The 26,881-nt window shown below is 33.0% G+C and overlaps 2 protein-coding genes across 6 annotated transcripts; one reads left to right on the top strand and one right to left on the bottom strand.

Annotated features, from left to right (window-relative positions):
- The first annotated feature begins 569 nt into the window (after positions 1-569).
- Positions 570-1,630, top strand: LOC117607835 (forkhead box protein J1-B). Its single transcript, XM_034331998.2, has 3 exons — positions 570-807; positions 955-1,133; positions 1,208-1,630. The coding sequence occupies exons 1-3, from the start codon at positions 570-572 to the stop codon at positions 1,628-1,630; spliced, it is 840 nt and encodes a 279-aa protein (XP_034187889.1).
- Positions 1,563-25,685, bottom strand: wun (wunen). 5 transcript variants are annotated; one of them, XM_034331994.2, is made up of 8 exons: positions 25,331-25,685; positions 17,370-17,521; positions 12,791-12,895; positions 12,397-12,596; positions 9,823-9,880; positions 8,017-8,193; positions 7,736-7,831; positions 1,563-1,695 (listed from the first exon to the last, which is right to left on the bottom strand). In XM_034331994.2, the coding sequence occupies exons 1-8, from the start codon at positions 25,392-25,394 to the stop codon at positions 1,627-1,629; spliced, it is 921 nt and encodes a 306-aa protein (XP_034187885.2). In that variant the 5' UTR covers positions 25,395-25,685; the 3' UTR covers positions 1,563-1,626. The 5 variants fall into 5 exon arrangements, with proteins under 5 accessions (XP_034187885.2, XP_034187884.1, XP_034187888.1 ...); XM_034331993.2 differs by lacking the exon at positions 1,563-1,695 and adding an exon at positions 3,201-3,357; XM_034331997.2 differs by lacking the exon at positions 1,563-1,695 and adding an exon at positions 3,702-4,787.
- Between the last annotated feature and the right edge of the window lie 1,196 nt (positions 25,686-26,881).

Raw genomic sequence — 26,881 nt, 5'->3', positions numbered from 1 at the left:
CAGGGCGAATGCTTTACGGCGAACAAGTAGATTCAAAGTGGGGGTCTATCAGGCTTTTCACTACCCCTTAGTACTAGTTTCATTCGAACGATCATGCGGTTTAGATGTTTTTATTCCACATGTCAGTGAATATGATTAAACGTGATGTAAATAAATCGCAATAGTGTTAATCATCCGATGCTTTTATCAAATTTTCAAAGGTGTGTTTGAACGATTTCGTGTAAGGTAACGATATCAATTCAAATTTCCTCCTTATTTCTATTTCTACCGAGCATCACTGTGAATTAAAGTGACTTTGTAATTAATTTTTGCAAAAATAGTCAAAATTTGAGTTATAGTTATTAGATAATATCAATATCAGCAGAACTAAGCAAAGAATTGAAATACACTCCTTTGTTTTAAATAATTAAATTAATTTATATTATTAAGTTTTGGAATTTACCTGGGAGACGATCTCCTCGATTGAAAAATATAAATATGAAATGATATAATAGGAGAATATATGAATTTGCGTTTTTCATATTTCTATGCAGGTTCTTGGCACGCGGTCGATATTTATGCGATGAAACATGGTCAAAATGAAAGCGGAAACGATCGACAGTGATACACAAATTGATTGTGATAGCAAAGAGAATATGCATAGTGAGGATTACGGTGTCGAAGCGGAATTAACGAGCCTTACGTGGTTACAATCGCTCGACATTACAAGTGCCTCTAGTTTGCCAACGCCACCCTGTTCTCCATCTCCTCCGCCAGTTACGCGACAACCGAAAAAGAAGCTTTCACCGTTAATCAAAGCTGAATTAGGTAAAAGAAATTAGCGTAAGAATTATTTTCGAATTATCGTAAACTAAGGGAGCAGTGCCTGAAAAGGGCACCCTATTCCCCAAACTCCCCTAATTATAATACTAATCTTACTAAATTAAAACGTTCTCTATATTCTACTTTAAACAGATCTCGCTGCGAATGCTGAAAAGTACCGAACCGACCCCGATGCAAAACCACCCTTCTCCTACGCCACGATTATCTGTTTAGCAATGCGAGCAAATAACAATAAAGTGTCCCTTTCGAACATATACGCGTGGATCCGAGAGAATTTCTTATTTTACAAGTACGCCGATCCAGCCTGGCAGGTATTAAACCACCCTCGCCCTTCTTTTTATCTACCCTTCCTACCTGGTATTAAATCACCATTGATGTTCTACAGAATTCCATTCGGCACAATTTGTCATTGAACAAATGTTTCGTGAAATTACCACGATCGAAGGACGAGCCAGGCAAGGGTGGCTTCTGGAAGCTGGACCTGGAGAGGATGGAAGAGGGCAGGAAGTCGAAACGTCGCGCAACGATGTCCCAGCGGATCCGTGGCTCCAAGAACTTCGCTCCAGCTAAAACAACGGTAACGAATAGTACGCAAAGCAATGGTGCATCCTCGGTCAACAATTTGTCAACATTGTACGAGACACCTCCGAGTAGCGTGTCCCCTCCGATTCCGGACTGTCTCTCGGAGATACCGGAGTCCACCCAAGTCAGTTTGAGCGAAGATGATTTAACTGGTTTATTAATAGCCACCGCGGGGTGGGACGAGAATCAATTAGATCTCTTAGATTCCCTTCTGGATACTCTTTAAAATGAATGTTTTTTCTTTCTTCTTAACACGTTGAATGCACTGGTGGTCCTTTTGCATTTGAATACCTGAAATAAAAAAATATCCTTGTTAGTTTAGAAGAAAATTGTTCATTTTATTTGTTTACCATTTTGAGGCCTTCAGGTTGGTTCAAATTGTTCCAATGAATATTGAATTTTAAATACTTTCAATAATTTTAAATAATTATTTTCACCGTGACACTCAACGTGTTAATTTTCCTTAAGCTTTCATTGTTTTTTGAAAAGTGAAGCAAATCTTAATTTGATATTAAAAGTTGAGAAATGAAAGAACCATTTGAAGTTTGATCAAGAAGCGTGTATGTACATAAGATGTTAATTTGAAATTAATTTATGTTTATTTAATCAGTATTGTTGATAGTATTTGTTAATATAAAGACATGATTCTCGCTTATTATTCGACTGAACGAATTAGATTCATTTCGCAATAAATTTGCTAATCGATAAGATATAATTATGATACTTGTGAAACAATAATTTACAGTGTGCCTTTGAATGATTAAATAGATATTTACAGTTAACAAAATTAATGTTTGCCAAGTCGATTAATTCGTAAAGAGTACCATTTATATTTCAGCTATGACACAAAGTGCCTTATTAAATTGTCATCAGCAAATATTTATACTTTGATCATTCAACATTTCAGTACGATAGTCTTTAATCGTTCCAAGGTCAGAAATTATAATTCCTAAATGAAGTAAAAAAAGATTAATTGTAATGGCGAATAAGGATAATTGTGTAATGATAAATAAATTGAAAAAAAAAACGAGAATTGTTTAATCTAATAATTGTGCAAAATTATACGTATATTATTACTGTATTATCGAAAGATTTCTTTTTTTCGTTTTTGCAAAATAAAATATTTTTATGCGCACTGTATATTCTTCTGTTCTTCGTATTTTTACAAACGTTCTTTTTTGTTCTGTTAATTATTGTACCAGCAATTAGTACTATAACCCAGCAACTCTGCACCACGTTAGATATAAGTTCGTAAGGGTTAAGGATTATTACTTTGTATGAAATCATAGAAATAAATACACCATAGAATTGCAAATACTATACATAAGGAATATTTCGTAAAAAATGAAGTTAATTATTGAGAAAGCTTAGTTCAGTTGCAGTAACATTTCATTCCTTTCATTTTAAGCAATTTCTACAGGGTGTTTTGGATCTGGTACCATCAGATCTGGTAAAGAGGATAAATCTACATAAAAAATGTAGAGTGACATTTTCTCATAAGAGGCTTCATTTTTAAATAAATTAATGTTGAATATTCATCGAAATTATTCTATTTCAAAAAACCTTCTAGAAACAAGTATCGCCATCTACGGTTTGGTGTTAAAAATGAGCTTTTTAGTTTTGTCGATAAGGAGAGCAAAAAATATTCCTATCTATAGTTCTATTTTTTAATACCAGATGGCGCTACTGTAGAAAAGCCCCTTCGCTAGGGAACCCGCTGTTTTTAAAGAAAGAGAATATGAACAGACGAAGGGGCTGATGGAATTCTTTTCTTTATAAGTTTTCTACGAAAGGAAACCTTATTTTCCACTACACAAAATTGAATTCATTTTTATTAAAAAAGAATGATTTCACATATTTTGTAACTACTATCAGTCTTTCTTAAATGACGTTTTCATTTCTTTCAATTCCATTGTAAGATGTTACTGCACTTCGAAGTCCTGTTAATTCGTTCTGAAACGTAAACAAGATTTTTTACATTAAGATAAATTTTTGCTTATAATTATTGTAAGTGGTTAGATAAAATTTGGTTAGATAAAATAATGATAAGGAAATACGAGCAACATTTAAGCAAGAAATTAAAGCTATCAAGCTTACAAATAAGCTTGAGAATGAGTACAGAATTCTATTGAGTTTGATTAAACTAGAATACGGTATAATATTCACTTACCGAATTTACAGTACGTGTACAGAAATTTTATTTCAAGATTTCATACAGAAAACAATTTTATAGTAAATATACATAAGATTAACTTCTCAGTTTTATATAATTATAAATTAAATACCACCATGTAATTCATGGTATTTTTATTTGTATAAGATAATAGGTAATTCGTTATTTATAAGAATAAGTTTTATCTACAATATTTTATTAACTGGAAGTTTAGAAGTATTAAAGAAATTATACAAAGTTAACTTAATTATATTCTTTTCCTTAACACGGAAGACACCATTCCCGGACCTCAAACCATAATACCCCCATAAGTAGATCATATATTTATTTTTAAAACACCCTGTACTGTCGAAAGGAAGAAGTTTCGAAAAGTGTTTTTTTATTATTGTTAAATCGTCTCATAGGTATACATTAATATCTATCGAGAATTTTATAAATATACGTATACAGTTTATTGCTAACTACTACTTTCAATTTAAAATATAGTCAAAAGACATTTTTCTAGTTTATCAATCTAGCCTACACCTAATTCGACTTTCATTTAATTAACAATTCAAGTACTTTTCAAACTTCTGCAATGACCTTTTACTCTAAATAGAAACAATTTTAATTTACTCAACAATTCCAAATATAATTCTAAGATACTCATTTATTACTATTATTATTGAAAAATTACATTTTAATAATACAAGGTATATAGGAAATTTAAAATTATCAGTACCTTTATATCACAATAATTAATTCCTTTATAGGCTATCAGCAATAATTTGAAAAATACTGATTCACAATAATAATTATTTAAACATAAGGTGTACCAGTCACCATTTCAAATTCTTACAAAACTGAAAAATCAAATTTAATAAAGTTATAGTGGTTTCAACAGTTCAAACTTTGCCTATGGTTTGAGCTGTAGGTCTGACAGACCTACATTGTGGCATTCTGTACATTATGATGGATAATTGAGCAAGGACTTGCGAGAAAGTAGCTGTTACGGGTGATCCCTCAGATGACAAGTATAGAAAATACTGCCATAGTACAGTCGACATTTTTCTAAGTAATACTTGGCCGTTTATTTATGTTACTTTTTCATAAATTGTAAGAAAAGTAGTACCTAGGTACATAGGTTTTCCAATGCCTTCAAGAAGTGCTTCAATGAAGAATACTAACAGGAAATGCCATATAATTGGGCCAAGCTCTAAATTGAACAAAGCTAAAAAAAAATGTCATTAGGAAAAACTGAATTGTGTTAAATGGAACATAGTGGGATGCATCAGCTTTTGAAGTAGAAGCGCTGCAAAGATTTCAAGGCCAACTTAATTTGTTTTAATTGAATTGTGTACTTTGTCATACGTCAATCGAAGCGTATTTTTATTCTCTGTTAAAAATTATTATGGCACTTGGGTCGAAAATTGAATAGTTAAAAAGATATCTTAGGGAGAGACTGGGAGAGGTTGGCGGTCTCTCCCTGGGATAACTTTTTAATTAATGAATTTTTGACCCAAGTACTTTAGTACTTTTTTGTAAAAAATAACGAGACGGAAAATTTGACATCAAGAAAAGTATAAAATTCCAAAAAAATTTGCACCTTGTCACCTTGTTAAAGCTATTATATAAAAATAGCAATTAATATTATTCGCAGAGTAAATTTGCAAAATTTAGTAGCCAATGAAATCAAGCAGATTTACTTATTGTTAAACAAAAGTAAGTAGAAGATTGCATTAAAGATTAACATGATTTTTATGATTATTATTGAAAGAAACGAGAAAATCGTTGACTGGTCGTTTTCAAACATCTACGAGTCGAATCTTTGAAAAATAAATAAGGATCTTTATCTTAACATATATAAACGTACACAGTTTCGTCTATTAACAGTGTACAGGTACACAATACTTCCACTTAATAATACAGCACTGCCGTATTTCAGAACATTTTTGTTCTACGTGTAAAACCATACGAGCACCATACATACGTACTTAAGTATGTATACAGAACGTCTCAAAATTGTAGGACCAATAGAAATATGCAAGTCTATCGGGACACATAAATGAAAGAAAAAAAATCTTTACAAATTCTTTAATTTCTGCTGCGATAAACTTGCATAGGTCTTACAATTTTGAAGCACTAAATATCCTATCATATAGGTATATTCACACTGCCTCAAAAATTTGGAATTACTGTACAAAAAAAAAGAAGAAAAACAATGAACTAAAATTTGTTTATGGATTATTGAAAAAAAAATTGACAAGTGATTCCAAAATTTCAGCTGGCAATGTGTACTATCGAATGTGCTATCAGAATTATGTAAAAAGTTTAATAGAAAAGAAAAAAAAAAAAGAAGAATCAATTACAGAAGAATAATCCTGTGTTCTAGATATTAGAATCTATACCCCCGTAATCTAAAAGTGTATACACTTCAAAATGGTATTATAATATAGCATTACATTGTTTCGCAATGTTCACTAATTACTTTTTATCCCTTAATAAAAGTCGATATTATTAATACTTTAAATTATACGTCCTTTCGGACTATCAAGTGATTATTGCATATAGGCTTGTTATTAATTGCGTTCCATTGCTCGATGAGATGAGATTGAATTAATTAGAAATTTCGAACATTCTTTTAAGTGCTAACAAAATCGTGGATCTAAACATACGTACACTTGAATTATATTCGTTCTGTACGTATAATGTAAGAAGCAATCAATACTGAAAATTTTGCTACAATTGCCAAAGAACAATTGTACTTTTTAAATTCAACAAAACAAAAAGAGTTTCATTTCTTATGTAATAGTTCATAACTCTAAATAACATTAGCACAACGTTCTCCAAAGCACCAAATACGAGCAAGGTAATTTATCATAACAATAAGTAATTTACTAAAAACATAGTGTAGCTGTGCCAAGAAAGAATGAAGTTCTAAATGCTTATTCTTAAATTTTATCTTAGTTCTTCTTCTAAACCCTGAACTTCTAATTGTAAGCTCTAAATTATCCCTTTGACACATTATGCTTGGGAGGATTTTTCAAAGTATACCATGGGTGACAGAGGCTTTAAGGTCGAAGATCTACGCTGTCAAAACCTATGTCTCTTCTCATAGATCTAAGGTCATAACGTTTTAAGTATAATATTAGTTTCTAAAGATATGGAGATCTCCAAGCCTAAGCAGAGCCTAACTAGAACCTCGTGAGTCAAAACCTCGATTAATCATCATATTTTTACTTCTGCTAACGACTTTTGTCCCTATCTACCCCATCAATCCTGCCCTGCTTCCAACCTCCACTCTCACTTGGCAGAACTAAACTAAGAATAAAATTGAATAGCAATATTCTCTAGCAAGGGCAACGAAAGATACTTGCTCGTTGCTTTCTACCTATAAATAAATAACGCTCAACAAGAAATAAATACATCTTCGTTAATGTTACAAACATATCTCTCACCTATCCGTTTCTTTAAAATAATTCATCTCTATACGATACCTATCGTACGATTAACTAAATATGTTTTCATAAAAACATTAATAAAATAAGCGTAGATCCGGCGTGGATCTATCGAAATGATAATTTGGACGAAATAAAAGAATACCAAGATATTGTTTACAGAAACTGTCCATCGATGCAACGTAAAAGCTAAGGACAACGACATCACAATTTTCGCTCTTCAACGTGTAACGTATCTTTCCACAAAATATATTGGACAAACTTGAAAACTGACCACTCAAGGCTCGAAATTCATGGACAATCGATGACAGTCTCGTTTTGAACGATCACGAAAAGGATTAACGATAAGACCTTTTTCTCGCAAAGCTTTTTTACAAAAAGAGTGGGAGAATTTTGATGAATGAAACCACTCGATGATGATGATGATGATGATGATGATGCTAAGGATGGTGGATCAGCAACGTATATAGAAGGCTCGTTGAAGAAGGTGGTACGTGATGAGCGGTCCCAGCGTAAGGCAGTTGCTGTTGGATTGAAAAGGTACGCGAGCGCGTTGATGGTAGGCCGTGATGTTCGATATCCAGGCACCCATAGTATTGTTCCCTGAGACCCGATTAGCTTCCCAGAGATAGCTAGAAGACAGTCACGGCCTTGTTGTGGTCAGCAAACGAAGAGCTAGCTCGTTAAATCAACAGTTGTGATTACTAGTGCCATTATTCACCTGTGTACCGCCTTCTGTTTCGTAATCAGCCGCGCGGTGCTTCTCTTCTGTCAGAAAACGTCTTCGTTCCTTGAACAGATCCGCTACACAGTTAGCCTGAAAGAAACGATTACGAGTCATTTATGTTCTGTTCAAAATTATTCAATTTTTCAAGCTACGATTTATAATGTAAATATTTGAAATATAATGGCAATTATTAACTTCAGCATACCCTACTCTTTGCATCTAATACACCTTATTATAGCACAATGGAATAGTTAAGAATGATTAATTAAGCTCACCACAACTAGAGCCACGATGGTACCAATGATCGAACCGGCCAGAACGTCGCTCCAGTGATGTTTGTAGTCGGAAATTCGTGACATTGCAGTGAACCAGGCCATTAGCAGGCACCCAATTTGAAAGAAATGTTTTAATAATTTGCTACCTTTCCACGTCATCCTTAATTGCAAGTACAACTACAAAAGAAATATTATAGCGATACAATTGGAGGACAGTTCTTCATATGTAGTACAACTAGGGGGACCTCGTGTAAATGGACCAAGTTATAATTCTAAAATGGTAGAAGATAGAGAAGAATGTCATTAGGAAAAATTAAATTACGTCGAATGGAATATTATATGATGTATATATCTGCCTTGGAAGTGGAGGCGTTTCAAAGATTTCAAAGTCAATCTTATTTTTCTAAATGGATATCAGGGAGACTTTTCGAATTTGGAAATTTTTTTGGAATTCTGTACTTTGCTTAATGCCAAATTCTGCGTCTCGTTATTCTTTATAACAAATTATTAAAGTACTTCGGTCGAAAATTAATTATTTCAAAAGTTATCGCAGGGAGAGACTTAGGATTTTCGAATTTGGAAATTTTTTTGGAATTCTGTACTTTGCTTGATGCCAAATTCTGCGTCTCGTTATTCTTTATAACAAATTACTAAAGTACTTCGGTCGAAAATTAATTATTTCAAAAGTTATCGCAGGGAGAGACAGGATTTTCGAATTTGGAAATTTTTTTTTGGAATTCTATACTTTCCTTGGAGTCAAATTCTGAGTTTTGTTATTCTTTACAAAAAATTGCTAAGGTACTTGGTTCGAAAATTGATTATTTCAGAAGATATCTTAGGGAGAGACTGGAAGAGCCAAGTGGTCTCTCCCTAAGATATCTTTTGAAATAATCAATTTTCGAACTAAGTACCTTAATACTTTTTTATAGAGAATAAAAAGACACGGCAAACAACGTTGGAAGAAGTACAAAATTCCAAAAAAAAGTTTCAAATTGAAAGAGCTTAAGTCTCTCCCTAAAATATCTTCTCAACCAATCAATTTTCAACCGAAGTACCTTGATGCTTTTTATAGAATATAAAAACACGCTTTGATTGATATATAACATGGTACACAATTCCAATAATATTTTGTTTACGCGAAATTGCATTAACCAATTTTAACTGATGACGTGATAATGAGGAAGAGATGACAGTTTCCTGATTAATTTTCGTTTCCTCTATTTGAACATCGGGATTATTTTCGTAACAAATGAAGGCGATACATATTGATACAGAGCGGTATATCTTTCATGACATATGACGTTCGTCGTATTTTGCTGTCTGTAAGAAGCAGCACGTGGTCCATGTTTTTTTATTGGAACGATCCCAGAGATGTAAATCAGCTGTTCATAACAAACGATCGGTCCAGGCAATAAAATAACAACCCCATCTTACCATCGAATTCTTCAGCTGTAAATATTACCATTTAAAAAATAATCTTTTTATTTCAATGAAATTTCAACTCCAACTTGATTTAATTAATCAGCTACGAACCAGCTACTGTTTTAATTGCCTGTTTGTACACTCTGTTTATAAAAGACACTTGTATTACGCGTTCCTATCAGGGTATCTTGTTTACTGGTCTAAAACTGGTGCTTTTTAATGGGAGGTGAAACCCCCATAAAGATCCAGGAGCTCGAAATGGTGTTAACTTTCTGGATAAGCACTCTTGGTGGGTTAAAATAAAAGAGATGAGAAGGTGATTAGAAAATTGAAGTTAAGTAAGCGTAGAATCATAAATTGACGTGGAGAAAAACGGGGACTTACCGCAAGATAGATCATGGTGTAGGCCGAGAACGACGAGTGTCCCGAGGGAAAGGATAATCTGAAATGATCAACGTTATAAATTGTACGGTGTCAAATAAATCTCGTTCAACGACCGTTCATACAAAAATTCTTTTCTTCTACCGTGTACCAAGCTCGCACCGTCCTCATCTCTTGCACACATGTCCCATAATGGGACCCTATTAATTTTATCACGATTAATTCCAGGGGCGTGTTCCTGCCGATTACAATCGACGGATGCATGCCCCGAAGCGTGGATCGTAAAGATTCGGCGGGAAGATTCTTCGACAAGGAAAAAATAAAAGACTGGTCGAGTGGGCTAAGCTTCCATCTCGGAGAGTAATTGACCATCGAAAGAAAAAGACTACACCTTTGATCAAACATTATCTCCTCCCCCCCCTTTCCTTTATTTAATCACGGAACAATGTTTCAACATTTTCTTTCTCTCGTTTCGATGCATTTGGTAAAGCTGTGATTAATCATCGAACAGGGGTGCCTGGGTCAATTGTGACCCAAAGAATATTAATTTAAAGTTAGATGAATAATTCTTGAACAAGAGTTTCATATATCTACTGGAGGAATAATTAGAAGACTGAATTAAAATTGCGACTCTCTCCATGGTCCGCCATCCAAGAGTTACCAGGTTGATTGATAATTATTAAATTTTTAATTTCAAACTTTCTATCAGCTATCTTGCATTTTTAGTAGAATAATAATAAATCATTATTTTCTTTTAATTATTCCAGTATATGTAATTTGCGGTGCTGATGATCGATCACTACCCAGTAATTAACGTGTTACAAAGTTTATTGAGAATTTCTGGAAGCTCCGATGGATGAACAGTAGATAAACATAACTGGACAGTATTTAGAGCACGATTACCGAAAATCACTGGCTGAACTAATTTCGAAATAACCGGTTCACGGAACAGACAATTAGCAGCTAGCAAGAATGAGATACAGAAGATTGGGAAACGCTGCTCTATAGGCTTCTTTTTAACGAACCAGAGAAATCAGAGGGTGAAGAACGTATGAATGAATTCTCTGTCAGCTTTTATCGCTAATTCTTCAAATCTTTCTATACATAAAACTGTCCCTGCTCGTACGAAGGGCGGCCGACCTGTGGAGATACGCCCGAGCGCGTGTACACTATGGTTCATAAATATCAGGACACTTTCTTAGCCAGGAAGAAACCTCATTCTTATCGTAGACGTTTCATTCTGTACTACTTTTAGTGTTCGTTTATCTATAAAAATTAGTTGTAATTTTAGAAATTTTTCAGAGGTGTAAGTAGAAATAGGTAGGGTGGTTTTGCCCCCATAACAAAGGGTGGAGTGGACTTTTACCATTTTTTTCAATTCTAGAGTTATAAAATTCCAAGATTCTAAGATTCCTAGATTCAAAAATTCTAAGATTTCAAAATTCCAAAATTCCAAGATTCCAAAATTCTAAAATTCCAAGATTCCTAAATTCTAAGGTTTCAAAATTCCAAGATTCTAAGATTTTAAAATTCTAAGATTCCAAAATTCTTAAGATTCTAAAATTCCAAAATTCCAAAAATCTAAGATTTCTCTTAAGCAAAATTTCTCTTAAACAATTAACACCGTTACTGAAGCTAAGGGAGCTAATCCACCCCTATCCAAAAATCCTAATCACGCCAATATTTAAAGGGGGTTAATATCAGAAAATTCTAAAGAAGAGATTCACAATTTTAATCCAGCCCTGCGATACCGTTTCCGTTATTGAACCAAGCAAGTTGGGATTCGAATCCAGTTCATGCGAATAGCAGGGCTGCACAAAGCCTCTCATCATTGTCATTTGCTGCTACCGGCGTTCCCTTCTTTTTTTGTTGCTCGTATCCGTTGGAACCGGCCCCAGGGTACTGGCACGGCAAAAAATCGACGAAATTCCGTTGCGAATAAGGCACGGGTGCATGGTAAATAATGCCTTGCTGATCGACTGGACCGTGGATCAAAGTGATTATTTCAGGCCACACTGGACCTCGAGCAAATAATAGGGAACGACTTTTCGAAAGGGGTTCTTTAGCGAAATACCCTGCGGTAATAATAGCGTAATATTTTTGTACGAATAGGAAAATGGTAACTTGTAACTTGTTCACCGATTTGTAGGTCATTTTTCTTGATTCGAATGGTAATTTACATATTTTTCAATTTTACAAAATTAAAATTACACCTTAAGCAACACTTGTGAAATTTATGGAATTGATTCTGAAGGATTTATTATTATTATTTTCCAGCTATTTGGATCAGTGACGCGAAAAGAAAAAAATTGTGAAAGCGATCGTTCCTCTTCATCAACTTTAATTCTACCGTTCATTCTCATGGTTCTACAACGATGCTCACAATTGTTACCGTCACGCGATTCAACGATTTGCGATCTCATTGCCAGATATCAAAAGGGTATTGCTCTGAACCTTCAAGACCCTTGAAACTGGAAATTTCAATGGCTCTGCCTTGGAAATTTTATTTATAAAAAAAGTTCGCAAAATTATATCTCTTTTCAATCATTGAATAAAAGAATATTTAAAAATGTTTACCTGATTTCTTTCAATAGGCTCCTCGTGAGGTTGTTGGTACAGGTAAAATTCTCAATATATTTATGCTGATTTTCAATTAGGCTGCAATTCACGTTAGGCATGCACAGAGTAATAAAATGGGGTCTCAATCGGCCTATTGTATATTTGGCCACGTCGGTGATTAAAACGTTTGTGGCTGCACCGAAACCGAAAATCCCAATCTGAAACATTCCGATTATAGATTGTAAGAAATCTTAAGTATACTGTTAACAATCAATTCTTAATACATGTATAGGACAATAAAATAAAGGGAAGAGATTCTGTCTATAAGCTTACACGATTTTCTACTTCCACGATATTTTTTTAGGACCATGATTCGAATCATAAAGGAATGGAAATATTCTTGAACACCTACCTTTTCGTAGGCACTCCAGGCCCATGGAGGTATATTGTAGCCAAAAAATATCTTTGAAGAATCCATCTTGCAGTTCCTTGTGTATAGATATTCACTTATTAACATCTGTAACAGAATTTTTTAATATTTAAAGAAATATGTTTAAAGTCTCTTATATCTGTTTCACTCTCGAATGGCGGACCATGAAGAGAGCCCCAATTTTATTCTTTTAGTTTTACACTGTTCCTCTAGTAATTATTTTTCTAATATAATATGAAACTCTTATCAAATTAATTTTATAAGTTCCTTATATTAGTTAGTTTAACCCTCGAATGGCGGACCATGGAGAGAGCCCCAATTTTATTCTTTTAATTTTACACTGTTCCTCTAATAATTATTTTTCTAATCTAATATGAAACTCTTAACAAACGAATTTTATTATCAAAGGTAATACTCTTTTTATTTTGTATTTTATCAAATTCTTTTTTACTGGTCTTAAATCTGACCAGGGAGTATCTGGCGAAGGTTATTAGCCTGATAGCCGGGGTTTTAATGAAACGCCGTCTCCTTTGAGATTAATCAAAGATAAATGTTTAGTGGACAAAGGCCAGCGAGAGGAAAGGCAACGACTCCAAAATTCTCAAGAGGCTCAAAGCCAGTAATCTCTCCTTCAGGTTTTACCGATCTGTCACGGCTTCAACAAAAGTGGGTTAACCGGCCAGATTCCAGATAAAGGTCGCCAGGTGATACAAGCGAGTGGTACGAATGAATGAAATACAACAGCAGGTTCAGACGTTTTTACCTGCTTCGACATTCTTTTCTTCTACCCCGATGGAAACGAAGAATATATCATGGCCACGAGAAAGGGACGAGTCCTGTATCTTTGAACGATTCATTTATTTACGATCCCCTTAGTTCCATTACGATAGCTTGATATATAGTGGGTAGAAAAAGTATTGGTATACAGGCTGATTAATTTAAATGAAAATTTTTTAAGGTAGAAAGTAGGAAGTTAAAATCGAAAAATTTATGTTTAACAAATTCTGAAATAATTTTTAATAATGTACAGAGTGTTTCAAAACAGGTGGCACAGATGTGAAAGGATTGATTCTACGTAGAAAAAGAAATATAAGTTATAGTGTGAACTGGTATGGTTTTTGTTTTATAGGTAGCTCCTTTTTCGAGGAAAACGACTTTGAAGATCGTGTAATACATCTCCACACTTGCTTACGATGACAGAGTTAATTCGAACATCGTGTGGCTGAGGGATAAGAGAAAAGAAAAGCAGAATAGGAAGTGACGTTTGAAGAGCCTGCTCGCAGGGCTTGATTTGAAACCAGAAATTCATTTGGTTTTATACATTCCAGTTTCCATACATTATTCAGAAAAGGATTTGAATTTCAAAAGTTTGCTTTTTCAAACCATCTATTACAATTAGATGAATTTAAAAAAATAAATAATTCAAATAAATTATGATACATGTGAAGTTTGAAATTTGTCAAAGAATTTTAATACTTATTGTTTGAAAATTAGAGTGGCCAAAGGGTTCAAATGTTTCAAATTTTATATTTATAGGGTAACGTATACAATTATTGGCCCCTATGCCATGATTAAACCTTATAAAATTAAGAAATATAATATATTTATTAACACATGGAGGGCGGATCATAGAGAAAGCCCCAAGAGGGCGGACCTTGGAGAGAGCCACAATTCTAATTTTCTAAATTTGACACTGTCCCCTTAAGAATTCTTCTTCTAATTTTTATTATTCTTTATTTTCTTTCAAATTGAATTATAGAAAATAGAAAAATAGACACGTTATCCTATCTATTTATTTGTAAATTGCAAAAGATTATTAAAAAATCGTGTGTATTTAATTTGAAACAGCCTATATAGAAGTACAATTCTCCTTCAGCGGCTGACAACCCTTTGATCCGAGCCTGAGCTGCGTGCAGTTTCCAAGGATGCAAATAGAGGATGTGGTCTCTTCTGCCTTCACGCTCGGCAAAAATACTTTGGCGTACACGTGCACCGCTTCCAGATACTGTAAATCGATTCCCACGACCACCGAAAGTTAACGAATGCTCTTTTTTCCCCTTTGCATCCCATATGTGCATACATCCATCCATAACCTATACAGCCCTTCCAAGCCAAGCAGATCCAAATCAATCCAAATTTCCACTTAATGAAGATTTATGCGAACCACCTTCCATAAAATAATTTTTCGAGAAACGATACCAGTCCAATATTTCATAATTATGGGATCATGTACATGTACAGGGTGCCCCGAGCTATAGCCCTAAGACAACATGAAAATTGATGATACTCAAAAAAATAAATAGCAAAGAAATTAATTAGCTGAAATTTGAAAAATTCGAAAAGGAGACCTAATCACTTTGGGCCATGAATGGGTCAGTTGCGTTGAATTTTAGGTAACAAAAATACTATTCTGTACATATACAGGGTGTCCCAAACTATAGCCCCAAAATAATATAAATATTAATTAATCTTCCAAAAAAATATAGTAAAGAAACTAATTAGATAAAATTTAAGAAAATTAAAAAAATCGACTTGATTACTTTGGCCCATGAATAAGTCAGTAGTGTTGAATTTTAGATAAAAAAAAAAACTATTCTGTATATATAGGGTGTCCCAAATTAGAATCCTTAAATTTTATGAAAATGAATTAATCCCTCAAAAAATAAAAAGTACATAAATTAATTAGATAAAATTTGAAAAAATTAAAAAAGCCAACTTAATCACTTTAGCCCATGAATGAGTCACTTGTATTGAATGTTAAGTAAAAAAACTATTACTCTGTATGTATTGGGTGTCCCAAACAATAGTCCTTAAATTTTATGAAAATGAATTAATCCCTCAAAAAATAAAAAGTACATAAATTAATTAGATAAAATTTGAAAAAATTAAAAAAGCCAACTTAATCACTTTAGCCCATGAATGAGTCACTTGTATTGAATGTTAAGTAAAAAAAATACTACTCTGTATGTATTAGGTGTCCCAAACAATAGTCCTTAAATTTTATGAAAATGAATTAATCCCTCAAAAAATAAAAAGTACATAAATTAATTAGATAAAATTTGAAAAAATTAAAAAAGCCAACTTAATCACTTTAGCCCATGAATGAGTCACTTGTATTGAATGTTAAGTAAAAAAGATACTACTCTGTATGTATTAGGTGTCCCAAACAATAGTCCTTAAATTTTATGAAAATGAATTAATCCCTCAAAAAATAAAAAGTACATAAATTAATTAGATAAAATTTGAAAAAATTAAAAAAGCCAACTTAATCACTTTAGCCCATGAATGAGTCAGTTGTGTTGAATCTTAGGTAAATAGTATACTACCCTGTGTAATTTAGAAAGAAGAGTGATTTAAATGGGCTTTACGTGAAATAAAAGAGTACTGCTTCATTTCTATGGCATGTGTTAACATCGCGAGGTCATATTTCACGTGGCATCAGCTAATATCAACAGCGTGAAAACGGGGATTCTTCATTCGGGACGGGAGCCCCGTTTCGAAGGGACCGGCTTAAAAATACCTAGCATTATACACGTTGGATCGGTTGCGAGGATTCTATCTACTCGAGCAAGCAAAAAGTAGATAAAGAACAGCTGCGCACCGTGTCGTCAGAAATTAGATAAAACATGAAAGGTATTTTTTTTATCACCCAGCCACTTGTCAACGTTACAACAGTCGACTCTGTACTAAGTTCGATGAGTCATTACAAATTAAACAGTTATAATTTGCATTTATATGGAAATGAAGCAATCGTGTTGTGTAACGCAGGTCATTGTATATCAAATGTCGGATATCGATATGTCTGACACAATTTAATCACACTTGTGGCATATCAATACGAATGATAAAATTTGATAATGATGACTACGTAAATGATTCATTAGTATTCTAAAGAGGAAATAACTGGTTGTCAGTTAGAGTGATCGATGATCGATTACAAAATCTATCATGATTAGATGGTATGAAAGTATTGCAAAATTGCGCTTATGTCATATCGATTTAAAGCTTAAATTTTAATAAAAATGACTATTGAATATTTTTAATACAAATTAAGTGATTCTCAGAATATTTCTTACGAGAATGTGGAACGTGACATCATACGACCCACGCTTTTAACGAAGCTTAGTCATACACAGTTATTAGATCAAATCACGCTAAAAAAGGATATTAACTAAATTAAACTTGTTACGTTATGTATAAGCAAACTTTTGAAGATCACAATGTAAATTTTGTAAATTTTTTTCAACAAAAAATCGAAGTTTCTTCCATCAGTGAGCTAAGTTGTACTAACACTTGAACAGTAGAATCTGGGTCAATAAAGACCCAAATTTACAAGACATATATAAAGATAATAATCTAAAGTAAAATATATAATTTTTAAACGAAAAAGTTTCGTAGAAAATTAAAATAATATGAAATAGAAAATTAAATTAAAATTGGGCCTCTCTCCATGGTCCGCCGTCCAAAATTTGGATTAATTACTAATTACGTTAGATTTGTTTATACGTTGCGAGTCAAATTTAATCTGATAAATGTTTTCCGTCATGCAAAGATAACTCACCGTACATATAGGAAGGAAAAGTCCAATTATGTAAAGCATCGCACTAGTCACCGTAGATGGGAGAAATGGGTGAGTCAACGATTCATCGTTGCAAAAGAATCCACGTTTGTACGGTTTCCCGTAAAGGAAAAATAGTAGCACAGCGATGCTCACTGAAACAATAGAAATATCAGAAATTATTAGTTAATGATCCAATGTAGGTGCCTCTTAATTAAGGGGAAGGAGAAAGGGAGGAAAACACTTTCGAATCCTCGAAGTTTTAAATTCTTCTAATCCTAGAAATTTAGAATTGAAAAATTCTTCGAATCCTAGAATTTTAGAATTAAAAATCTTTCGAATCCTAGAATTTAAAAATTGAAAAGACCTTCGAATCCTAGAATTTTAGAATTGAAAATACCTTCTAATCCTAGAATTGAAAACGCCTTCAAGCCCCAGAATTTTCGAATTAAATAAACCTTCGAATTCAATAATTAAAAAATTGAAAACACCTTCAAATCCTAGAATTAAAAAATTTAAAAAACCTTCAAATTATAGAATTTTAGAATAGAAAACACTTTCGAATTCTAGGATTTTAGAATTGAGAACCCTTTCAAATTCTAAAATTTTGAAATTATAAAATTCTGGAGTGTGGAAATTTCAGAACCTTGAAACTTTGAAAGTTTTTAATCTTTTAGACAACAATAACAAGTGATAAATTACAGAATTACAAAGTTACTGACAACGAAAGTGGTAATTGAATTAATCCAGTGACGTTGATACAATAATAGCTGAAATTTATACGTTCAATGTTTGTTGTAAGAAGTGATATATTGTTGATACACGATACGAATATCGTGGTAGGTAACATATCAAATGGGATAACTGTACGATGGTAAACAAACTTGTCACTTGTATCCACGTAACAGTGGCATGATTTATAAGGATAGGTGTTCCTCGCATAGCAACATCATGACAAACTATAAAATAAACAGGTACCTCATATAGAATATACATCATCGGTCTAATTCTAGCCATTACCCAGATATCTATAAAGAAAGATGAAAACCCGAGATATCCCGATTTTACCTGGCGAAGCTTGATTTATTTAACAATTAATTAAAAATAAGTCTAAATTGGAAGATAATTGGACGAACCAATTAAACTGTACCACCTTGTAGAAACGCTAGTACATTACGTTATATCATTTCTCAGCGTGATTACAGCGTGTCAACTATTTTTTTCGTCCGCCAGTTTCGCCATAAACCTGCGATAATTTGAAAATTGAATACCACTTTATTATCAGCCATGAGCGAACCGTTATCATAACAAGTTTCCGTAACTCCCTAACCATCGACCGTCGAGGTTTCACGAGTTTACCGGCAAGAGTAACTAAAACAGAGAATAGCCGGAGGTGAAAAAGTTAGCAAATAACAGAGGAAAATTATGGCCGTACCGTGGAACGCGTTGCATACGTATCCCTCGAGTTTGCTATGAAAACCCTTGCCTCGGTTACGTAGAAATCGTTCGAGCGAGTCAGCTATTAAGATAATTGTGACTTTGCTTTTGAGTGAAACGAGCCAATACGGTGAACAGGTTGGTAACAACTCGTGAGATCACAGATGATTATACCAGGCATTATTTATGTAGCTGACCACGGTTGATTTTACTACCTTGCATACAGAGTGCACCGAAATTTCTTGGGCAAACATATATTAGCATAAGTAATCAAAGATAGGCAGAAACTTTATAAGATGATATTAAATATTGTGGAATGGTTCCATGTGTTTGTTTCACAAGTGGAGGTGTTTGAAAAGCTATCGATAATCAATAGATTATTTTAATAATTAAAATTGCTGGAGGTGTATAATAATTATAGAGTTGTCCCACAATTATTAGATTTATTAGAATTTTATTAGAAAATTTATTAGAAAATTTATTAGAAAATTAAGAAATGAATCTAACAATGTTAAACGCACGATTGTTTATTGTTAATTGCACGTTTGAAGAGCTAAAAATTGAATAATTATAAAGTTGTCCCACAATTATAAATCTATAAATAGATTTATTAGAAAATTTATTAGAAAATTAAGAAATGAATCTAACAATGTTAAACGCACGATTGTTTATTGTTAATTGCACGTTTGAAGAGCTAAGAATTGAAATACAAGTTTTACCATTTCAGTCAATAATACATCTCGTGTATCGACACGTTTCTCTCCTATCTCCCAACTAATAAACGCAATCGATCCATACGCGAAAACAATTTACTGTAACAGTGTCCGTGTTACTAATCTACTTGGGGTAATCATTACGTTCGAATGCATTTAGCGAACGCGTGTTATGCAAGGACTGATAACGAATACAATATGTGTGTACTGTTTGTGAATACGAGCAAAGTCTCGGGTTTGTACAGTTTAACCAGGAGAAGTATAATCGAGCTTATGCATAGACCAGTCAGCATTGAAATATGTAACAAAGTTTTTAATCGAATTTTCTACTTCTCTCAATATCAATCACTGCGTTTTATTATATTCTACAAAAAATTACTGCGATTCTTGGGTCGAAAATTGATTAGTTCAATAGATTTCTTATGGAGAGACTTTAGTTTTTCCAATCTGGAAGAATTTTTTTGCAATTTTTTATTTCCCTTGACGTCAAATTCTAAGTCTTGATATTCTGTACTTAAAATTACTAAGGTATTGGGTCGAAAATTGATTAGCTCAAAAATTATCTTAGGGAGAGACTTAAGCTCTTCAAATTTGGAAAATTTTTTTCGGAATTTTCGACTTCGCTTAATGCCAAATTCTGCGTCTTGATATTCTCTACAAAATATTACTAAGGTACCTGGGTCAAAAATTGATTAGATCAAAAGTTATCGCAGGGAGAGACAGGTTCTTCAAATTTGGAAAATTTTTTTCCGAATTTTGTACTTCCCCTGACGTCAAATTCTGCGTATTGTTATTCTATATAAAAAATTACTAAGAAAATTGATTAGTTCAAAAAATATCCCAGGGAGAGACCACTAATCTTTTTCGGTCTCTCCCTGAGATATCTTTCAAACTAATCAATTTCTGGCTTAAGTACCTTAATACTTTTTATTGAGAATAACAAGGCGTAGCAAATAGCATTAGAAGAAGTATAAAATTCCGAAAAAAATTTTTTAAATTAAAAAAGCCTGTCTCTCCCTAAGATATCTTCTGAATTAATCAATTTTCGACTCAAGTACCTTAATACTCTTTTATAGAGAATAAAAATACGCTTCGATTGATGTATAACACAGTACACAATTCTATTTTTTTTTTTTTAATTTTATTAAAATCGCGTTCTGATATCCTATTCAAAATAAATTAGATTTTTGCTAATTCATCAACAAATAAATGCTGCAGAAGATTATATCATAGATAGATTAAAATGAGATTTTAATTAATATCAAATGAATATTACTCATTCGATCCTATTTGTTTTTTCCAACGCCCTAACATGCCACTAGATATTATCATCGATCAAATATCGATCTATTGAAAGCACGATAACAGGAGATAGATATCGAACAGGTAATGAGTCAGGTTTTTAATCCAACGGAACTCAACTGATTTATATAATAATATTTCTCTGCTAACATGCCTATTCACGCTTATTCTAATCAACCAACTGACAGATATGCAGTTTATGCAAGACTTCGTGATGAAAGATTTCTAACCAGAAGAAATCCAGATAGTGTGGGTTAAATCTGGGTTATTCGCCAGCGTTTACGAGAACACGGTTCATTGAAACTGAACACGAACGCTGATGGAGAATTGAGAATATAACTTTAACAGAATCGATAGGAGAACTATGAAATATAGAGAAAACATTTATCTTGCGATTTTTTATCATTTTCTTCCTTTATCTTCCAAATTATTCCAATTGAATTAGATTACTGACAAAACCAAATTGCTTCATCAATGTTTTCCATAAACATCCCTAGTCCAGTTACATCATAGAAAAGGGAAGAAAAGAATCGAACGTCTGTCGAAAGAGCAAGTGGGCGAATACTTCTGGCAAACCACTGCACATATTCATCCTAACGGGTTTCGATGCAGCGAGCTTCACATTGCATCGCATTATTCTGCGAACCGTAACCCTTTCGCTTCAACATTTCACCATTTGCACGCTAACGCTTCTTATTACTCAACGCTCATCCTTTTGTCCCGCCTTGGCGTTCATGCATCACTGCCAATAAGGTGTGTCACATGCAAATAACCTGCGCATACGTGATCGAAAGTGATCGGACCATGTTTATCAATCCTTCTCTATGTTACATTTCTTCCGGTGAAAATAAACGATTTCGAGATATTTTGGACAGTCATAGAAACGATTAATTTCAAAAACGATAAAGTACGATACGAATTAATGAGAAAGTAGGACTTATTGATTGGTTAAGCGTTAAATTAATTGAATTAAATTAATAAAAGTTAACAGAATAAATAATTTAATTTAATTTAATTCAATTAATTGAATTAAATAATTAATTAATTAATTTCGAAACGTTAAAGTATCGTAAAATAACGCTTATTCTGTATCTATTTGAAAGTTAAAGTGAAAGTTAAATGAATCGCCGAAAATAGGGATAATGTGATTGAGAAAGTGTAAAATCATTTGTCAAACACGCGTTTAACAACGCATTCCTTTCGAGGAAAATCGATGAAATTATGGAAGAATATCGTAAATACTTTCTCTGCTAATTATTCTCTAAAACATCTTTCATTAAATCAAACGATTTTCTAATGATACACTTGTCATTTTTAACTGCGAGTAATAGATACTATTGTTTCAACAAGAGTATTGTCAAATAACGGTACACGCATTTCTCTTATTCAAATGTGAACCTGATTTTAAATTATAATAGAGCTCCATTCCTTTGAATGTTTCGAAGGCAACAGGAAACATTTTTTCCAACTGGTTGGAGTAGTATCAAGAAATTAATATCAATCATATGAAATTCCACATTTATTATTCAACCAGTCAAATGGCAAATAATTTTCTTTTATTTTATATAAATATTAATTGCCTGCTATTCATTTTTATAATAAATTTTATAGCAAATAATGCAAAATAATGATTTTTTAAGTATTTAGATATCATCTTCGAATGACGGACCATGGAGAGAGCTCCAATTTTAATTTAATATCCTTCTATAAGTATTATAAATTTAGCTCACGATTGACCCAATGATATTTCATTTATCAATAATGATATTTTAAGTTTTTTAAGTATTAACCCTCGGACGGCGGACCATGGAGAGAGCCCCAATTTTAATTTAATATCCTTGCAATATGTATTGTAAATTCGGCTAACGATTGATCCAGGCTCCTCTGTTCAAGGGTTAAAACATTTATTCATTAACGATGGTATTTCGAAAAACTTTCCATATATAGAAATGACCCGTCAATTGGTACAATTATCCATTGTAAGGTCTAGTGTAACAGGTTCCGACGAAATTCGCCGCAATGCTATACACTGAATTGAACCTATTTGTGTGGCGTAACGAAGTTTGAAAGGGTCCGGTTATTAGGGAGAATGGTGAAGGGCATGTTTCACACCATTTACTAACTGAAAGAGCAAATAATAGTAGGCTAAATGAACAACCAGCCGTCGAAAGGCACCGACTAAGTAATTGAATGCCAGAAGGGAAAAAGAATTATTTTCATTCTATGATTATTTATTCGAGTAATTATTAACTCTGAACCCATTTAAGTTGTAGTTATATAATGTATAAATACTTATTTATACACTTAATACTGTCAGTTGGTCGATAGGCTAATAATAAATCAATTGAATGAACTATAATTAATAAACTACGATATTAAAATTTTTAACACTTTTATAATCTTTCCTAACTTATACACTTATTATTATTATTAGACATTAGATAATCAATATATTAATAATAAATCAATTAACTGGTCTATAATTAATAAACTACGATATTAAAATTTTTGCAATTTCAAACTTTTTATATCTAACAAGAATTATTAACAGAAAATTATTTTTGAGGGTTTCATTCAGTATGCAAATTGCAATTTGCATTTAACAGAGTTGATAGAAATAAAACGAAGAATAGTAGTGTAAAAAGTTGAATATTAAAATCACAAATATTTGACAGTGGTCATTAAAGTGTTAATATCGAAACTTTTTTTTGTTTTAATGAATACTACACACATTTGAACATTGAATTCTAGTCTTTAATAAATACTGAAAGATAACGAGAGGTATAGGTGTCCTTTTGGAATATTTCTGACGTAATAATTAAACATCGACGCGCCTTCTATGATAATCATTTAAATTAAAACAGTAGTCATGGTTCATTAACTGTGAAGCATAGAATCAATTATTTTCTATTAACTAATTTGTCTATTCAACTCTGCTTAATTAAAATATATTATCTATTATTTTTCACTGGATTTTTTTTTTTGATATTCTCCTTTATTCATTTAATAAACAAATTAATGAGTAATATAACATTTTAAAATTGAAAGAACTGGCTTGACAATATTATAAACGAAATCAGCCATTAAATGAAATAATCTAAATAACTTCATGCTTGAAAGGCAAATGTTGTCGCGTTTCAGCGATAAACATATGTACTATATAAGAAAAGCTACAAATGGATAATCCAGTTCGTGCGTTGAACTTGAAAATAAACGTGACAAAGATTGACCAGGAATAAATAGACACATTTGCGAGCAACTTTTGACGTAATCATACGTCCTCGACCTACTTTACGGTATGTACGAATAACACTGATTCTTGCGTTATCTGTTCCTCATCTACGTTTACAGTGTACCATTCTCTTTAGAAACGTTTCTCTTTTAGCATTTATACCGTCAGAAATTATATTGAGAATTGGCCTGATAATGAAAATAAATGCAATAACTAATTTTTTTCTAATTAATTGTTTTTCTAAATATTTTGATCATTTGTTTTGGTCCTTTTCAAGTGTAACAAATATTATAAATATAACGTGTAAAATAATTATTAAATTAATTACAAAAATATTAAATTAATTATAAAAATAGCTTACCATGAAAAATGTATAAAAAGATAAATATAATTTTATGAATAAATTAATGCTAATTGATTTTCATAATTTACATTTTATTGCGCGTTGTCGCTCATTTGCAATGAAAGCAAATTTACAGTTCATTAAGTGATTAAAAATTAACTCATAAACGACCTATCAATCAATTAACGTTAATTGATAAAAACTAATCTTTATTTATCACCAGAATGATTTTACTGCTTCCTTTAATGTCGATCTGATTATTTCGTCATACGTAATTTCATTAAGTAACATTTATTCATGAAATAGGAAGAGTATCGAATAACTGCAACGCACCAGATGGCCCGTTAAACGAAACTATGTCACCACTGCTCATTGTCCGAATTAATCGATCGAGCCAAAGGGTGTTTTATTATCAAACATCGCGATAGCCGAACGCTAATTCAATGAATTCAATGAATCTTTAGTCATTTCAAATAAAAAGAATCGATTTTACAAGCGCAAGGTTTGAATCGAAGGTTCGATCGATAATCTCGATTCTCGAATGGGTATCGATAAAGACTCACCTAGCTATGCATAGGTATGAGTAACGCATCGATGACAGGGAATCTATTTTACGGTTAAACGAAATATTTGTTTAACCGAATTAATTACAGGAATACACAAGTGTACATGCGCAATAACAGAGCACCAAGGCGTTATGTTATCCTGTACGAACCAAGCGGTTGCTAATTTAAAGGTTAGTTCGCTTAAACATCAAACGTACCGCGTGCGGCGCCTCGACTGTCAATCTGACAGCCGCTCGATATAACATAATCATCGTTCATCGTACCCTTCTACCGTGAATACAAAGGAATATCTCGAGCCATTCCTATATACCACTTGCTGCAAATCACGGGTAAATCATGGACTATTGGTGATACAAGTATCGTTCACTTACCGATAAACAAACACGTGAAATCTATGATGATCTTTCGTAGAATTATTTTCGTCGACCGATCCATGGCGATTCGAATCACACTGCTTTTTCTCAATCTGTCTATTTATCTATCTCTCCCCCTTCGTCGAACTTGCGTTAAACAGAGGAACGATCGACGATACGCGAAAGCACATGAACGGAGGTACACAGTAAAGATGCGTAAACGTCGTTGTCATGTAGAATAACCAGGACAAAGGCTGTCCTAACCACTAGTTCGAAATAGATCGAACGAGGTAGAACCGATGCTCGCGAATCTATAAAAGCGGTACGCAACCAACTCGCTCGAGATCCGAGCGACGACTGCGGCTGCGCCTCGTTCCGTTGCCCCATCCACGCACACGACGCACGTGCCTTGACCGGCCTGAATCACAGTCCGTAGTTTAATAATGGGTGCTCATTCTAACGTGAAATAAACATGAAATCATGTCTCCTGTATTCACTATCCATCAATGAACCTTCATTCCTTCGATTACGTTGTATTACACTTGATGATGAAAACACTATTTATATAAACTCCTCAGACCTGACCTTGGTACATTACCGACACAAATTTTTCTGATTCACAGGCACCGATTTAGAAAATTATCTTGATTTTTATCGTATGGGATATAAAAAAATATTGTAAATATCTTGAAATGGAATATGTTGTATTTAATAAAATTTTTATTGGACATGGGGACCATAGGGTTAAGAGGTTATATACTGATGAACGTAAACTATATTTCTATTTTATACACTTATTGGTTAATTCTGAATACCGTTTCATCAAAATTGGCGCAGGATAGAGAATTTCAAATGTCACGAAATAAGGTCATTACCCTAAGCTATTCTTATCTGACAACACTGTGCACTAATGCGTGTAACAGGTCATGGAAATAGTCGGGATGCGAGGTGAAAAAAAGATAAGATTACGAAAGAAAAAAAAATATAGAAGTAAGGGTAAATATTGTTTAAAGGGCGCGCGCACGTATTATAGCTTTCCTTTAGTGCCAACGTAAAGTAAACTGCAGATACCTGAGTGCACCTTTCAAATATTTGCACGGGGAAACCCGTCTGATCATCGTTCAGAATTGCACAATGCCAATTAATAGAACGCACTTTGATTGCAGCCCAAGGAAATTAAAAAAATAAAAAATAATTGAGAAATGAAAACATTTTTTATTTACACATAACTATTTCTACTATTTCACTTATGTCGATATGTCGATGATTAAAATACCAATAATGAACTAATGACAGCTATAATAGATTAAATCATAATTTGCACCTTACTAGTCAGTAGATATCGTTAGATACCATTATTAGAAACAACATCACTTCATGGAGTTCACCACTGACACCACAAGTTTAATATGATCGAATATTCAATAAAAGGAAAGAATTTATGAGTAACATTATCTCCTTATTATATCTGCATCACGTCCCCCAGGTGTTACTACGTTCAGTGACTACAGACCCACTGTTACGTTTTACAAGTCAATAACATGAAGCACGTGTCTCACATGTAGCCCC

This window comes from Osmia lignaria, chromosome 5, assembly GCF_051020975.1.
Source record: "Osmia lignaria lignaria isolate PbOS001 chromosome 5, iyOsmLign1, whole genome shotgun sequence".
Taxonomy (NCBI): Eukaryota; Metazoa; Arthropoda; class Insecta; order Hymenoptera; family Megachilidae; genus Osmia; species Osmia lignaria.
Note: the sequence above shows the minus strand (reverse complement) of the source record. Positions and strands in the feature narration are given on the sequence as shown.